This window comes from Mustela erminea, chromosome 2, assembly GCF_009829155.1.
Source record: "Mustela erminea isolate mMusErm1 chromosome 2, mMusErm1.Pri, whole genome shotgun sequence".
Classification (NCBI taxonomy): domain Eukaryota; kingdom Metazoa; phylum Chordata; class Mammalia; order Carnivora; family Mustelidae; genus Mustela; species Mustela erminea.
Genome location: NC_045615.1, coordinates 130,182,767 through 130,200,041, shown reverse-complemented (window position 1 = coordinate 130,200,041; position 17,275 = coordinate 130,182,767). Strand labels below are relative to the sequence as shown.

Below are 17,275 nucleotides of genomic sequence, written 5' to 3'. Positions count from 1 at the left end.
GTCTTGTTCACAATTGTACAGAGAGAAGCCCAGAGAAAAGCCTGGCATAGAATCCTTGCTGAGTGAATGCCCAGTAGGGATCAGCTAGTTAGCTGGTCACCTGACAGACGATATTGGTCACATAGCCCCGGCGAAGCAGATGTCATTTTTTCCATTTTAGAAAAGAAACTGAAATTCACAGAGGCTGAACACGGGGAAAGCTAGATTTGAACTCAGGCATCTCTGATCACCTTACCAAACCATCCTGCTTTCTGTATGTCCCATCAGCTCTTTTTTTTTTTTTTTTTTAATTTACTTATTGAGAGAGAGAGAGCATGAGAAACAGAGAGAGAGAGCACATGAGCAGTGGGAAGGAGCAGTGGGAGAGGGAGAAGCAGACGCCCCACTGAGCAGAAAGCCTGATGCGGGACTCAATCCTGGGACCCTGAGATCATGAACTGAGCCGAAGGCAGACGCTTAACTGACTGAGCCACGCAGGTGCTCCATCCCATCACTTCTAAATTTTGAAGCAGTTGAGGACCATTGGACACGAACCACAACATACTGTTTTAAAGTTACATGTTAAATTAATTTCTGCTGTACTTGCTTAGAATTGATTAAAAGAGCTGAAGAGTGATAGAATGAGGGTATTGTAGCCTACTCTCACACGCTGAGAAAATATTTATTATGTCTGAAATTCAGGATCACCTACAAAGGTCAAGGAGGACTTTCCAGGAAATTTGGGGTTTTCAAAAAGCCATGTGATTGTCCAAGTGCCCAGCATGGCATGGAACATTCATGTGTAATTCCCTGGGATTCTTTCTGAGAACCCGCAAAGCTGGCATTAGATATTGTCCTCACTGGTGTCAGAGGCTAAATGAGCCCTTAGGGACCACGTCCACACTTGACCATCTTGACTGAGGATCCAGATCTTTACACTGTTGTAAATGTTAAAGCCAAGATGGGAAGAGAGCATTCCCCACAGTACAGTTTCCAAGAAAATCACAATGAAATGGTCGTTAAAGATGAGTGACTTTCGTGATCGGATAGAACGGAACAGTGATTAAATTACAGAACCATAGAAAATGAATCATATAAACAGTCATAAGAACTAACACGAATCTCGTGCCTGATGTGCTGGGCACTGTTCTAAAGTGCTTCCCACGTACTATCTCATTTAATCCTCGTTCAAGAGAATTATGGTAGGTACTCTAAGCATTCTACTTTAGAGGAGAGGGGAGCAAGGGGGAAGAAGGTTAAATAAATAACCTGCCCAGTTTCACAAACCAAATCAGCATGCTGTATTGCTCCAAGTTCTTTTTTTTTACTTTTTTAAGATTTTATTTATTTATTTTTTGGAGAAAGAAAGACAGCAAGAGGGAACACAAGCTGGGGAAGTAGGACTGGGAGAAATAGGCTCCCCACTGAGCAGGGAGCCTGATACTGGACTCAATCCCAGGACCCTGGGATCATGACCTGAGCGGAAGGCAGACACTTAATGACTGAGCCACCCAGGCACCCTATTGCTCCAAGCTCTGTGCTCTTGCCTGCTACGTTGGGTTAGAGGATGGACCTGAGACTTGGCCCTGGACCTGGACCTTGAACTTGACCCAACCTTCAAAAATCTCCTCTTTGTGGATGAGATGCCCAAGCCCAAGACATAAGGGACTTGCCCAAGGTCTCAGGGGCAAAGCTAGAATTAGAATGAAGTCTTTCGGCTTCCTCATTTGCTGTCATTTCTAGGACATTACACACCTTAATCTGTTATGCCTTCAAAGCATACTTTTATGCCATTGACACAGAGGCCCCAAAACAAGGGCCAGCACGCCCTGAAAGCCATGTGACAGTTTTCGGGTCCCAGCGACATTCTCAGGGAAGAGCTGAGCTGTGAGTCCTGGCGTTGATGACACCGTCATGCACCCTTACCAGTTGGGACACCACAGCAGTACCCAGACAAACCAAGAATTCACCAGCATTACCTTCTGCTTAATTTTTTTCCTCCCTTATAGAAATTACACACAACAGCAAAAGCAAGTTGCAAAATATCATTTGACCTCTTTCCTTCAATCCCCAGCTATTATGATGTCCTTCTCTGCACTCTGCATTCATTCACACTGACTAATTGTTTAAATTCAAGTCTACAAATCCTTATTTAACATATACAAAGCACTTTGGTAGGCGTTCCGAAAAAGAAAACAACGTTAACAAGATAGCTCCTGCCTTCAGATGAACTATAACCTCTAATAGGAAAGAGAAGAGAAGATAGGGATAAAAGCAGGATATTTTTGGATTTCAATTAATCAGAGACGATAATCAAAACTTAATGTAAGGGGCGCCTGGGTGGCTCAGTGGTTTAAGCCTCTGCCTTCGGCTCAGGTCATGATCTCCGGGTCCTGGAATCGAGCCCCACATCGGGCTCTCTGCTCAGCGGGGAGCCTGCTTCTCCCTCTCTCTCTGCCTGCTTCTCTGCATACTTGTGATCTCTCTCTATCAAATAAATAAATAAAAATCTTAAATTAAAAAAAAAAACTTAATGTAAGAATATGATGTAAATTTTGTAAAAGAAGTAATTGTATGTATGTGTTCATATGCACATAGAAAAGTATTTGGACATTGGTGTGGGGCTGGGAAGCAAGGAAAAAGGAGACTGTTCATTTTTTACTTTATGTCTTTCTGTATTGCTTGAGTGTTTTGCAGTAAAAATGCATTCTTTTTATAATTTATTTATTTAAGATTTTATTTATTTATTTATTTATTTATTTATTTGTCAGAGAGAGAGAGAGAGAGAGCGCGCGCACAAACAGGGGGAGCAGCAGACAGAGGGAGAAGCAGGCTCCCTACAGAGCAAGGAAGCTGGATGACCCTGAGACCATGACCTGAGCCCAAGGCAGACACTTTACCCACTGAGCTGCCCAGGTGTCCCTATTTTTGGAGTTTCAAAAAGTCAAGAAAATTGGTAGAAACAAATGTTTTCTGTCCGCTAATTTAATTGTTGTACGCTGTTACTCTTTAGTTTCTCTAAAGTTCCAAAAATCTCAAAGGAAAAAACAGAAACTTAAGTAAAAAATTGTTATTCTAGGGGTACCTGGCTGGCTCATTTGGCTCAGGTCACAATCTCGGGGTCCTGGGATGAAGCCCTGTATCACGCTCCTTGCTCACCGTGGAGTCTGCTTGTCCTTCTCCCTCTGCTCCTCTGCCCCTATTCGTGCTCTCTCTCTCTCAGATACATTAAAAAAAATTTTTTTTTTAATTACCTAAAAATATTTCAGGCTTTTAATAAATGCCCTTAATTCTGGAAATTACAGTGTTTTTTGTGTGTGTGAGCGTGTGTTTTTTTTTAAAGATTTTATTTATTTATTTGACAGACAGAGATCACAAGTAGGCAGAGAAGCAGGCAGGGGTGGGGGGGAGCAGGCTCCCTGCTGAACAGAGAGCCCGATGCGGGTCTCAATCCCAGGACCCTGAGATCACGAGCTGAGCCGAAGACAGAGGCTTAAGCCACCCAGGTGCCCCTGGAAATTGCAGTGTTTATCCAATTGCTGAATTATCTGTTACCAATATCACATACAATGAATTAATAGTCTTATTTATTCATCAGCTGGTTTGAGAAATATTTATACAAAGAAGAACTGAACTAACAACTAAGCAGAGCATGGTGGAAAACTTGATGAAAATACTTTAAGGGGTGCCTGGGTGGCTCAGTGGGTTAAAGCCTCTGCCTCTGGCTCAGGTCATGATCTCAGGGTCCTGGGATTGAGCCCCACATCGGGATCTCTGCTCAGCGGGGAGCCTGCTTCCCCCCACCCCCTGCCTGCCTCTCTGCCTCCTTGTGATCTCTCTCTCTCTGTCAAATAAATAAATGACATCTTTAAAGAAATGTTGTTATTCTAGATTCCATTGTCTATTAAAGAATGCCTTTTGGGGGCGCCTGGGTGTTAAGTGTCTGCCTTCTGCTCAGGTCATGATAGCAGGGTCCTGGGATCTAGCCCTGCATCAGGCTTCCCGCTGAGCGGGTCTGCCTGCTGCTCCCCCAGCTTGTAATCTCTGGTACATAAAATCTTAGGGAAAAAAAAAAAAAGGATGCCTTTTTACTCCATAGTAGTATGTTGATATTCAGATTTTTTTTTTTTTAATTTGATAGAGAGAGATCACAAGTAAGCAGAGAGGCAGGCAGAGAGAGAGGAGGAAGTAGGCTCCTGGCTGAGCAGAGAGCCCGATGCGGGGCTCGATCCCAGGACCCTGGGATCATGACCTGAGCCGAAGGCAGAGGCATTAACCCACTGAGCCCCCCAGGCGTCCCAGTATGTTGATATTCAAAGGGAAAAGCAGGAGACATACAATACATATACAGATAACATAAAAGAAGAATGGTAGCGGTAAACCCCAGCCCTCTTTTTAAAGATTTAGTCACATAATCTCTGGTCAAGATATGACACTATGAAGAACCTTTCAGTACACTGCCTCCAGTACTAAAGATTGGGGTTTCCCCAGCTGGGAGACATCCCCCAAATATTTTCCGGAAGATCGCCCAGGAACCATTTGAATGACGTCAGTGAGTCACTCTTTCCTGGTGAAGAAGTTAGAAGGTCCAGATCTTTTCTCCGCTTCCTACCGCTTTTCAGCAACAGAATCCTTCTTTCAGGTTTAATGGTTTAATGACTCCCTCTTCTTTGAACAGAGACTAAATGAATGTTGAGTTTTCTCAGTAAGATTTTTCATATGCAATTAATTTTTTATATACAAGTAAATGGCTTATTGTACTCTACCAGCAAATGTAAAGTTTTCCTCAGTTCATTTCTTGCATCATATCTAGTACGGCTTTCAGTGTTTATAGTATTTTCTGATCTCTAGTTGGGCCAAATTTTCCGTGTATGAGAGTATCTGTATCAAATCAAGCTGTTTAAATATGATCATAATGTTACTCTCTGAACATTTATAATTACATTTATTTAAACTCTTGTTAATCATTCATTGAAGTATAACTTTTTCTACTTAACGATTAGAAAAAGTAAATATTGCTCTCTTGAAGATTTTAGAAAACAAACTGTCTTCTATAAATAGGTTTTTTTAAAAATAGAACTCATATCTAACCATGGTATTTTGGTTATGGGAACTGCCTTTGACAATTCTTACCCACAGGCAGTTTTTATCTTTTTATTCAAATTTGATCAGAAATGCCTTTAAGGATGCAAGTCTTAACTTGTTGGATCGTTACTTTCTATATTTTATTAGAGGTGTCTTAGATCTTAAGGGAGATGAGTTGGGATTATAATACAAGCATCATGGATTAACTAATTCAATGAATAATTGTGTTAACATTTATTTAAACTTCAGATGGTTTTGCCAAGGGCACACAGAAAGGACCAAACATTACTTTAATGGGACACTAAATTTGTGGGCAAATAAAACTCTAGAATCCTGGGGACACATGGGAAATATCATGGTTAATGTATGAATCAAGGATAAAAATTTTTTTTTAAGATTTTATTTATTTATTTGTCAGAGAGAAAAAGAGAGAACCACGCAGGGAGAGTGGCAGGTGGAGGAACAGGCTCCCCGTTGAGCAAGGAGTCCAATGCGGGGCTTGATCCCCACCCCTGGGATCATGACCCGACCCGAACTGAAGGCAGTTCTTAGTCAACTGAGCCACTCAGCTGTCCCGGGGATAAACTGTTCATAGATTTTTTTTTTGGGGGGGGAAACATGTCAATGGATGGTTCTGGTCTTTAAATAGGCAAAGTGAAGTTAAATGTCTGTGAGTCAGCGTCAATGCAAGTGGCTTCCATCGGCTTCAAGACCATAAATTGTTCTTTTTCACCGAAGCTAGGTAGCTGATTCATGTCATCAAACCTTGTTAGCTTGGATTTGGATGGGTAAGATTTGAATTTTGGCTCTGGCAACTATTGTAGGGTAAAAAAAAACCTTTCCATTTCAAAATATTATACTTAGTCTTCAGCTATTGGTGGGGGCTTAGACAGAAGAGGTTTAAAAAATGACATTCAATCTATTTAAATGTGCCTGTAAAACACTGCAGCCCTCTTGTTCAAGAAAGTAGTTGCAGCATACTAATCCTGTTGGCAAAGAAGTCTTGGCTATTAATCATGTGAATGGTGGCTTTTTCACGTCATTGCTGTGTCTTGAATTTTAACACTGAATTTTGGTTAGGAATTGTAATAGGGCCTTTAAGAAGTATATTACATAAAGACAATTGTTTTCTTTTAAAATAAAAATAATCTCTTTACTTCTTTTATTATTTAAAGTTTTAAAAAAGATTTTATTTATTTATTTGACAGACAGAGATCACAAGTAGGCAGAGAGGTGGGTGGAGAGAGAGAGGGAAAACAGGCTCCACGCTGAGCAGAGAGCCCGATGCAGGGCTCGATCCCAGGACCCTGGGATCATGACCTGAGCCCAAGGCAGAAGCTTACCTCACTGAGCCACCCAGTGGAAATGTTCATAACATATAAAAATGGAAAGAATACTATAGTGGGTCTTCATGAACACATTACTCAGTTTCAGGTGTCTTCAATATTCTGCAGCTTGTTTCAGGATGGGCTTTTAATGTAAAATTTTTTAGTAGAAACAGGCATACATTATTGATTTGCTTGTTTTGAAAAGACTATGTGTTAATGCCAGAATCCATGCTGGAGTGTGTGTGTGTGTGTGTGTCTGTCTGTCTGTCTGAAATTCAATTCAATTTCAATAAAATTGAAATTGAAATTCAATTCAATTCAATTTTATTCAGTGGCAGTTTTAAATCCTCTCTAGGACAAGGTAGATCTTCCTTAAATAGAAAATAATTGAACTATTGAAATAATTGAACTATTGAAATAATTGGAAAATCAATTGAACTATTTGTTGGATACTTAACACATACCCAGCCTGGTGTGAGCTTCTCTGAGGGAATGATGCCAAGAAATATTAAGACATCATTCCACAAAGAGGTAGAAAAATAGGGAATAAATCAAGTTTTATCCCAGGCTCAGGAACACACTGGTGAGGCCTCAACCTTGAGCACAGTTTCCCAAGATTTCTTGTCCTGAAAGCCTCTTTCACAGTATTAAGCAATCTCTTGAACCCCTGAGGAATTTGAAAAACAATTTCATCATTAGTGTGTAATATACAAAAAAGTGTTGGCATATATTTTATTTTACATAAGCCTACTTTGTTAAAAATTGTATTGAAAAGTTTATGTTAAATAAATTGAAAATACTCAGAAAATAAATTATGGATATTTAAGAGGCTCCTATAACATGTGCATAAATATTAGCATTTTCCCATTTAATAGTGTTACATTATTCAAACTATTTTAATTACATAAGAAAAAGCATTTTATGACACATTTTAAAATGGCACACTGTGTTTGGCTTTAGGACCAAATGTATTAATGTGGTGTTTTCCAAGTCTGATACATCCTCCTCTTTGTGCACTTTGTGCAAAGTCATCACCTTAGGTGTAATGAAGATGAAATTTTTTGTTAAATGTTACAAACTTATTTTAAGGGTATTTGGCCTCATGTATTGCAGGAAAAAAATTTCATTTCAAAATAAACATTTTAAAGAAAAACATTTTAGTAAATAATGGTACACGTGGCACTTGGATGTGCTAACAAACCAAAAACAAAACAAAACAAAACAAAACAAACCCCAAACCTCAAAACCAAACCCAGCAAAAAAACCAAACATGAAGCCATGTACAAAAAACCCGAACTTTGTTGTGGCATCAAAAATGGATAAAAAATTGTTTATGTTTGTTTGAATCCTTGAATTTTGCTTTTGAAAAAGTACAAGCTTTCAAAAAATACAATTGGTGTTCGGTTTGTGACTAAGTAAGTCTCTGAGAGAAACCCTTGGGGGCAGTTCTTACAAGTGTTTCACCAACAACGTGAGCTAGTGGGGCAGTCTTGATTCTCAACGTGTGAAAAGCCAAACCAGACATAAACTAATTTAGAGTTTATCTACACAACTTGCAGCTCTGGTGAAAATCTTGAGACGATTTTCTAAAATTGAGGGAACTTTATGTCCCTCATACTACTTCTCTTTCAAAATCCTTGCTATTTATGCTTCATGTCTTCAGCCCAGTTGTCTAGTAGAGGTTCATATCAGTGCTTTTCAGAAGAGGGAAAGGAGAGGAATTTTGCCTGCCACTTGCTGGGGCCATTTGGCAATGTCTGGAGACAGTTTTGCTGTCATAAGCCTGGGGACAAGGGAGTTACTATTTTCTAGTGGGGAGAGGCCAAGGAACATTCTACATTGCACAGAACACCCCACCACAGAAAAGAATTACTTGACCCGAAGTGTCAACAGTCCTGAGGTTGAGAAATCCCGACACTATGTAAACAGTGCATGTCTACGAAAGATAAAAATTTAAAGCAATGAAGTCAAAACTATCATGGAAGCTATTTTGTGGCATAATAAACGGAATGACTTCCCCTCTTACGAGCAAACTCATCTCCCTCAACTTCTGTGAATGTTTACTTAGGGGCTCTCAGATGTTCCCTTTTAAGGGGGGGGACCTACAAATTTAAATTTTCATGCATATTGATTGGCTTAAAAATAGAAGAAAACAGACATCTTAACTGCCTTTACTAATGTAAAACTTGGGGCTTTGCTGATCTGAGGGATGAGAGCAAGAGGGCCATATAGGCTGGAATCCATCTCGAGGATTTTAAAAACTGGACTTGAAAGAGAGAAATCTTTCTTCTACAGAAGAGAGAAGGATGCCAACCCCCAAGAAGGAAAGGACATGAGAGACGGAGATGAAGGACTTCTGACAGTGTTCTCATTATGGGGTCATTTGTCCTTTGATTTGGCTACTGAGCCAGGGAATCGTCCATTCTTGCTAAGGCGTCTTGAATTAGGCTCCTGTCCCTCCCAACCAAAAAGTCCTGACTAATATACCAGTAGACCAACATGGGTAATATTTCAAGAATCAGCTATAATGCAACGAAGTATGAATTTTGAACTCGAGATTGGTTTTTCAATTGCAGGATTTGAGATAGAAATCCTACACTACTCACGCAACAAAAATATTACATACATTACAGCATGTATGTAATATTCTGTGCTCGGTGCTGGAAACACAAAGACAAAGAAGAGCCTCTCCTTTCCAGGAGCTCTCAGGTTACTTGGGGAGACCAAAGAGTAGCATATGGTATGAGTGCTATGACAGAAGCGATCCTGTCTTAATTATGGGACCCGTTAGGAGGGACACTAACCCCAACAAGTCAAGAACAACTTGGAGGTGGTGACTGCCTAAACGGAGTCTTGAAGGACATCAGATGGGTCAAGTAGGGAGTTCAAAGGGCATCCTCACAGGACAGAATGTTAGTAAAGGCTGAGTGGGAGAGGAACAATGAGATAAGACCAAGACACTGCCATTCATGCACTACAGTAGATCATGGGGTACAATGGGCTGGCATTAGTGATGGGCATGGGAGAGTGGCCAGGAAGGAGCCTGGAATAGAGGCCAGGGGTTGTGGGTTGAGTATCTTGGTGAAAAATCAGGACTTTAGTCCCAAAAGCTTTGGAGAGCCACTTAAATGGATTGTATGCAAGGCAGGATGTATGTTAGAAATAATCACTCTGTGCATAAAACATGGAGGATAATAATAGGCACCTGGCAAGGTTGTTGCCAAGATTGCAGATATATTTAAAGCCATGATTACCATGCTTAGAGATGGCCAAGTTAAAAAATGTACTCTCTCTGTTCCAAATACTCCTCAAAACCCAGAGTGGAGCATCTCTTAATGGGTATGATTATGGCAGTTCTGTTTTTTGGTTTTTTTTTTTTTTTTTTACCTGAAGCTTAGACTCACTGTAATGTAATCACCAAATCTGCAATAAAGTTGGGATTTAAAGTCCAGGTCAGTCTCAGAACTGACTAGGCCATTCAGGTTTTCTCCAAACCAGGACACTGCAGACTGAAATGGAGTTTTCAAGGTTATCCTGGAACTGGAAAGACCCCAAGAGCCACTGTGAAATCTTTTATCAGTGTCTGAGGGGTGAGGAATAAAGTTGATTGAGTTTTTTTTCCTTTAAAGATTTTATTTATTTATTTGACACACACAGATCACAAGTAGGCAGACAGGGAGGCAGAGAGAGAGGGGAAGACACAGGCTTCCCTCTAAGCAGAGAGCCCGATGCAGGGCTCGATCCCAGGACTCTGGGATCATGACCCAAGCCAAAGGCAGAGGCTTTAACCCACTGAGCCACCTAGGCACCCCAAGTTGATTTTTATATTAGGCTTTTTTTTTTAAACTTAGTGAAATGTTTGAACTCGGACTCAAAACAAATCCTCAAGAATGCTGCTTCTGGGTCACAGGTGGGAAAATAAGGAATAAATACCTGATTACGACATAAAATATCAAATTAATCTTTTCCATGTCAAAGGAAGAACAGAGAAGGAACCAGTGGGAAAAATGAGTTCACCTCGGGCTACCAAACCATTGCAAGATTTCTCTCTGGAGCTCTATGTCACTGGGCTAAGAAGGATATTTCACTTTCTGGCTGATTTCAAGGGACCCCTTACACTCCTTATTTGAGCTAGTGATTTAGAAATTTTAAAGAGATAGGAGAAATTATTTGGAAAAGTCAATAATTAAAAAATGTAATGCCTCAATTTAAAACAATAAAATTTATTTCACTATTGGAGAGTACTAATTTTGTGTTAAAGGCAGAGTCTGTCTTGAATTAGGGGACAATGAAAAACATCTGAAAATACAGCATTTTATATGCGAAGTTTGAAAGCAATGTCTATTGGTTAGTTACAACTTTTTCCCATGTATTTTTTTATCCAATAGCCAGTTTTTAAGGCTTTAAATTAACCACTAAAGTATATTGTTCCTGAAAATTCCTATTGTGAACATTTTTCAAGGTGACAGAAAACTTCAACAATTGAGAACGTTTTTCTTTTAAGAAGGTTAAATAAACATATATGGGCAAGTATGTGCCTATTTAACTCTAAAAAGATTATATAAAAGACCACCAACAGTAGCTTCCTCGAGGCTGAAATTGTCAGGTGGAAAGGGAGAGAGGAACTGAACTTTTTCACTTTATATCCTCTGGTACAATCTGATGTTTCTCAATCTACACAAGCCTGTAGCATATATAAATGCATACATTTTAATAATTTAAAGAACTAGATAAAAGGAACAGTTTTCTAACTTATATATGCACAATCTTCATCGTTAATAGCTCTACGTTTTCTCCCCTTTAAGGTCTTACTTGCCAAATTACAGTACACCCTCACATCAATCATAGGTTCTATAGACAACGCTAGTCAGAGATACGTTAAATGACCTTGAAGTCATAATACAATTTGTTTATGGCAAAGGCAGATGCGACTGAACCACAGTATAACACCTGTGTATAGTATAATAGCCCAGCAAGTTCAAAAAGAAAAGAAGGTGGGTAGGTATTTTTGAATGTGCAAATTTAGACCTTGGAGTAATTTTATGTTCCTATACATTTTTTCTACTTTTACACATTTCACATTTGATTATCAAAAATCAAATTACTCCTCCTAGCACATTATGAAACAGTACAATAAACTGTCTTCATTTTCAAAATGTGACAAGAGTCCAGAGTAATTTATTTTCCCCAAGGAAACTATTGGACTCAAGAAGTTTAATCTGATTCTAGATATTGGCTTCAGTGTGAGACGAAGTCACTTTAAAATCCCTGAAATATCGCTCTTTTAAAAACATTCTTAATAAAGACTTTTGGTGTTTAATTATGTTGTCATCTATGAATTAATTCACGTAATCCCACTAAGCTTCAGTTTCCTTATCTTTAAAATGAGGATGCTAATAGGACTTAGTTCACAAAGTTATTATGAGGATTAGCTGTGATAATGCATACAGAATGCTTAGTATTGTCTTTGGTACACAGTAAGCATCCAACCAATATTTGCTATTACTTTGCTTACATTTTCACTGTTTTAGTAACTTGAACATCTCCCAACATTAACTCTAGCTTTTAAAACCGAGTGGAGAATAGTTTTCCCAGTTTTTATATTACTAGTGTAATTTTACCTCCTAGAACAGTTAGCCTCATCTTTTCTGCCATGTAACACAGATAAAACCACCTGTGAAGTGCATTTTTCTCCATTCCTGTGTTTAATACAGATCAGTTAGTTAACATGTATTTAGCTTATTACTGCTAAGTGTCACTAAGAATAACAATACTAACCACAAAGGGTGACTGGAAAAGGTCAAGCTGTAAAAAATTTCTGAAATGGTTACACATTGTCAGAAAAGGGTTCAGCAACTAGATTTCTAAAGTACTGGTTTTTCACTGAATGAAAGGAAACTCATATTCTCACACTCTAATGTCTACTTGTAGATTTTAAGAGTTAAAATTTTTTTTGTAATTTTGCAAGTCATTTTTATTTATTTATTTTTAAAAGATTTTTGTTTATTTGACAGATAAAGATCACAAGTAGGCAGAGAGGCAGGCAGAGAGAGAGTGGGAAGCACGCTCTCTGCTGAACAGAGAGCCCGATGTGGGGCTTGATCCCAGGACCCTGAGATCATGACCTGAGCCCAAGGCAGAGGCTTTAACTCACTGAGCCACCCCGGCACCCCCAAGAGTTAAAAAAAATTTTTAAAGCACAACCCTTAAGGACAATAATTGGCTTAACACATTACTAAGAGCTTAGATACATAAAGCTCGACCTTAAATGTGAAATTAGAGGCGAGAACTTGTGAGTTACACTACCATGAGTTGAGTTGTTGTCAATAAAAAGAATTATTTAAACACAAGATACATTTCTTAGCATTTCTTTTTAACTCCTGCCCCTTACATTCGGAAGCTTTAACATGAAGCCAGCTTACAGGTGGTACGGTACCTTGATTAGGTTGTGTCCCACAGTGTAGACAGCTGCTAAGTTTCCCTTCTCTCCAGGAGCATGCATACCTGTCCCATACCCATGCCAAGCGACTAGATACGGATTGTGAATTGTAATCCAGTATTTGACGCGGTCCCCAAACGTCTGGAAACAGTAGGTGGCATAGTCATTGAAGATATCTGTTATGGTTTCATTTTTCCACCCCCCATATTTTTCTTGTAGCGCCAGAGGCAAATCCCAGTGGTATAAAGTAACTACAGGTTCAATGTTTCTCAGTACTAAAGCATCGAGAAGAGCATTGTAGTACTGGACACCTTTTGCATTGGCAACTGCCGCTATCCCATCAGGGAAAAGCCTTGGCCAGGAAACTGAAAACTGATAAAAAGAAACTCCAATAAAATCCAGGGCTGATAAATCTTTTTCCAGAAAAATGTAACTGTCACTGGAACTACTCGTGCTGTTGACATTTTTAAGGTGTGTTTGGATGAAATGATCCCATATAGAGGGTCCTTTTCCATCTGTCTTCCAATTCCCTTCCACTTGAAATGCTCCAGTCCCAACACCCCAGAAAAAGTTTTTAGGAAAAGTGTCATAGAGAAACAGCTGACTTTCATTTACCGGACTAAAATGAGGAGTTTTAGACCATACAGCGCTTCCGTCCCCAGACAATCCAGTAACAGCTCGTAGGAGAATAAATGCCGACAGGATGACAGATCTTTGCAGACCGCGGTTGCACATTGCTTTCCTGTAGTGTATGTTTCTTTCATGGGCGCTGCGGAAAATCCATTCATTCCCTGGAGATCCAGCCGCACAGCCTGGCTTCGCTGGCAGCTCACTGCCCGCCTGTCTTATCAAACGCTTCAGTAAAAGCTTGTGATTGTAAAGCTCTGTCAATGATTAGCTTGAACTGTGAGCCTTGGGATGGGTCATGGAGAGCGACGTAATTTGCTTGTTTCCTCCTGCCTTACTCTGGGGAAAATGATATGAAAACGCATCACTGACAGTAGTTTGAATGAATAACTAAAACATAGATAAACAATGACTAAAAATACCATATTCTCTTTGTAGCCTTTCATGTGACCCAAATCTTTTCTGAATGTTTTGAACACTATTGAATAAAGTGTATACCTTTCCGATGTTCGTGGGTTTTGAGCGGTAATTTTATTATTTCACGTTTCAGGAAAAGCGATACCAATAAGTAGCATTCCTATAGGCTGATAATCCAGAATGAGGAAATACAATAAGATATTACACTTCTGCAGAAATTATAACACATCTAAGGATACTCTTATCAAATGCTACCTATCTTAAGAAAATTTTAAAAATGTATTCATAGATTTGAGAGAAATGAATGAAGCAGTATATAGCAGTTTCTGGATGGAAACACTGAATACTTTCTCATTTAATTTATACATTTAAATGCACTTTCAATCTAAATCCTCTAATCCCAAACTGGAGTTCAACAAAATTATTGTGAAAGTTCACTTGACAAATAAATAGGCAATAAGTACAAAGAAGAAAAAAGAAAGAAAAAAGAAAAAACCCTAAAAGGGCATCTGGGTGGCTTAGTCATTATGGGTCTGCCTTCAGCTCAGCTCATGATCCCAGCGTCCTGGGATAGAGCCCTGCATCGGGCTCCCAGGGATTGAGCCCTGCATCAGGCACCCAGCTCAAGCAGGAAGCCTGCTTCTCCCTCTCCCACCCCTGTCAATTCAATAAATGGATGAAATCTTTAAAAAAAGAAAAAACCCTTTAAAAAAAGAAAATAGTGAAGGCACAGATTACCTTTAGATATGAAAACATGAAAAAAAAAAAGCACAACTTAAATAGCATGATTTGGGAATAAGAATGAATAAAACAATAATACTGTCCAGAATTCATAGCCTCCAGATAACTTTCTAAAAATTTAGTCTTTTAACTATTTGAAGTATCCCATAATAATGAATGGCAGAGTGTTTAACAGTTTTAGCCTCTGGACTCAGACTGCGTGGGTTTAAATATAGCTGTGTGACTGGGGACAAGTTACTTAACCTCTCTGCACCCCAGTTTCCGAGTTAGGTAAGAAAAGGGATAATGCTGGTATCTACAGCATGGATGAGTGTGAGAATTAAGTGAGTTAGTACATGGAAAGCACTTGGAAGAGACGCTGACCCATAATAAGGACTCAACGAGCATTCTTATTTCTATGTGAAAAGGAAGGATTATTCAGAAAGTGATGCTAAGATTCAGTATGAAAGATGCTATATTCTGGCTCCTGCCCACACCTTGAACTTCATTCTTCTTCAGTTAGCTACATGTAGAACGCGTCCCATCAGCCATAACAAACCACGCTGTGTTTGCTGGACACACGTGGAGGGCTCACGGCCTCCGTCTTGATATGTGGACTCTTTGCCAGGATGTGTGCACCTCCTTCCTCTAGTTCATGTCCATGGTACCTCCTCTACCAAGACTCTCCCATTCCCTAGTTTGTTTTGAATTACTTATTTATTTAACTGAAACTTGTGTAAATTACATATTTATTTATCTACTTATGTAAGTGAAGTTTTATATTACTTATTTATTTCTTAAATGAAATCTAAATAAAATCTATTTAAATTACTTATTTCAATGTATTTAAATCACTTGCTTGTTTATTTAAACACATTACTTCTTGATTTATCCTCTCGTGAAACATCTGCACAATCGCTGTAGGTAAAGTCACTGCAGAGTCTTCGCTCCTTCTGTGTCTGATCCCAGCTCACTTTGACCGGCACCAATGTTGGCCTTTGCAGTCCCCCGACTCTCTTCATTCTGTTCTGGCATTGCTCTCACTGTTTCCTTGACATCTGTTTCCTCTTATACCCGCCAAGTCTGTATCTGGGTTCATTTTTGAAGGCGTGATCCAAGAATTCATAAATCAGCCTAAAGCCAGTTGTCTTGTCTTCCCTTCACCATAACAGGCTCTGGATCCAAATACAAAGGTGACATCTGGTGTTGTCTTGTACATTTTGGCTAGTTTTTCCCCGAATTTCTGTCTTAGTTACTATGGTATTCTCTGGGGTGAAGTAGGCCGTTGGTCATGAACTTCCTGGTCTGGATGGTAACCACGTCGCTCATGATGGTGGTTGATCCTCATGCAGCCAGAGAGGAACTAAGACAGTTGGATTTGATATAGATGTGTCTCCTTCATTTGTGTTCCTGGGATAGCCCAGAATTCCTCTGTTAGGACACTTCTCACACAATACATTTATCTGTAACCCCTGTTTGACTTACAGTTCTCTCTTGGTCTCTCTTTTCTAAAAACAAGGGCCATGACTGGTCCCTAGAGAGTATCTGGGGCCTCCTAGTCACTAAAGTTGAATGAATGTGCCTGTAGAATATATACCACTATCACCACATTTATCACATAATCCTGGAATTGTTTTTCTACTCCACCGGCCTGGAAGAATGTCTCCTATCTGAAATTTTATCATCACTTATCTGAATAAATGCTTAATCATTAAATGAATGAATGGAGTTGATGCAATTAATTCACTATTTGTAAAATGTTTTTTTCCAGATTTGCTGAGATGTAATTGACATGTAACATTGTATTAATTTAGATGCACAGTGCAATGATTTGATATATGTATATATGGTGACCTGATGACTAAAAATAAAATTTTTATTTTATTTTTTAATCTTTATTTATTTATTTTTTTAAAGAGTTTATTTATTTATTTGACAGAGAGAGACACAGTAAAAGAGGGAACACAGGCAGGGGGAGTGGGAGAGGGAGAAGCAGGCTTCCCGCCAAGCAGGGATCCTGATGAGAGGCTCCATCCCAGGACCCTGGGATCATGATCAGAGCTGAAGGCAGACGCTTAATGAGTAAGCCACCAAGGTGCCCCTAAAAATAAAATTTTTAAGTTGATAATTTACCCCTCACAGATACATTTAATTAAAAATATATATAGTTACAGAAAACTAGGAGAAAAATGGAAGCAAATATTAAATTACATAAATATATATTTTATTTATAATAGTTTATATATATACTATATATAGTTTTTATATATATAGTTTTAAAAACTATAAATACATAGTTTATATAATGATATTTATTTACTTACATATGAGCTCATATAAATAATTTAACTATAATTAAAATATATGAAAAAATTGAAAAGCAAATAACAAACTTGGAAAATATTACAGCAAATCTAGAAGGCAAATGGCCAACTTTTTATTATATAAGTAACTCAGACAAAGCAATAAGAAAAACACTCTAAATTAAAGAAATGGTGGGCGCCTGGGTGGCTCAGTGGGTTAAAGCCTCTGCCTTCGGCTCAGGTCATGATCCCGGGGTCCTGGGATTGAGCCCCACATCGGGCTCTCTGCTCGGTGGAGAGCCTGCTTCCTCCTCTCTCTGCCTGCCTCTCTGCCTACTTGTGATCTCTGTCTGTCAAATAAATAAATAAAATATTTA

General features: G+C 39.0%; 1 protein-coding gene across 1 annotated transcript in view; it reads right to left on the bottom strand.

Moving 5' to 3' along the window:
* The window catches only part of KLB (klotho beta), a 62,717-nt gene that overhangs the window by 20,038 nt on the left and 25,404 nt on the right, over window positions 1-17,275 (bottom strand). The window contains exon 2 of the mRNA XM_032334112.1: window positions 12,829-13,797. Coding sequence (XP_032190003.1) covers window positions 12,829-13,566 — 738 coding nt within the window. The 5' untranslated portion in view covers window positions 13,567-13,797. The remainder of the gene's footprint in view (window positions 1-12,828; window positions 13,798-17,275) is intronic.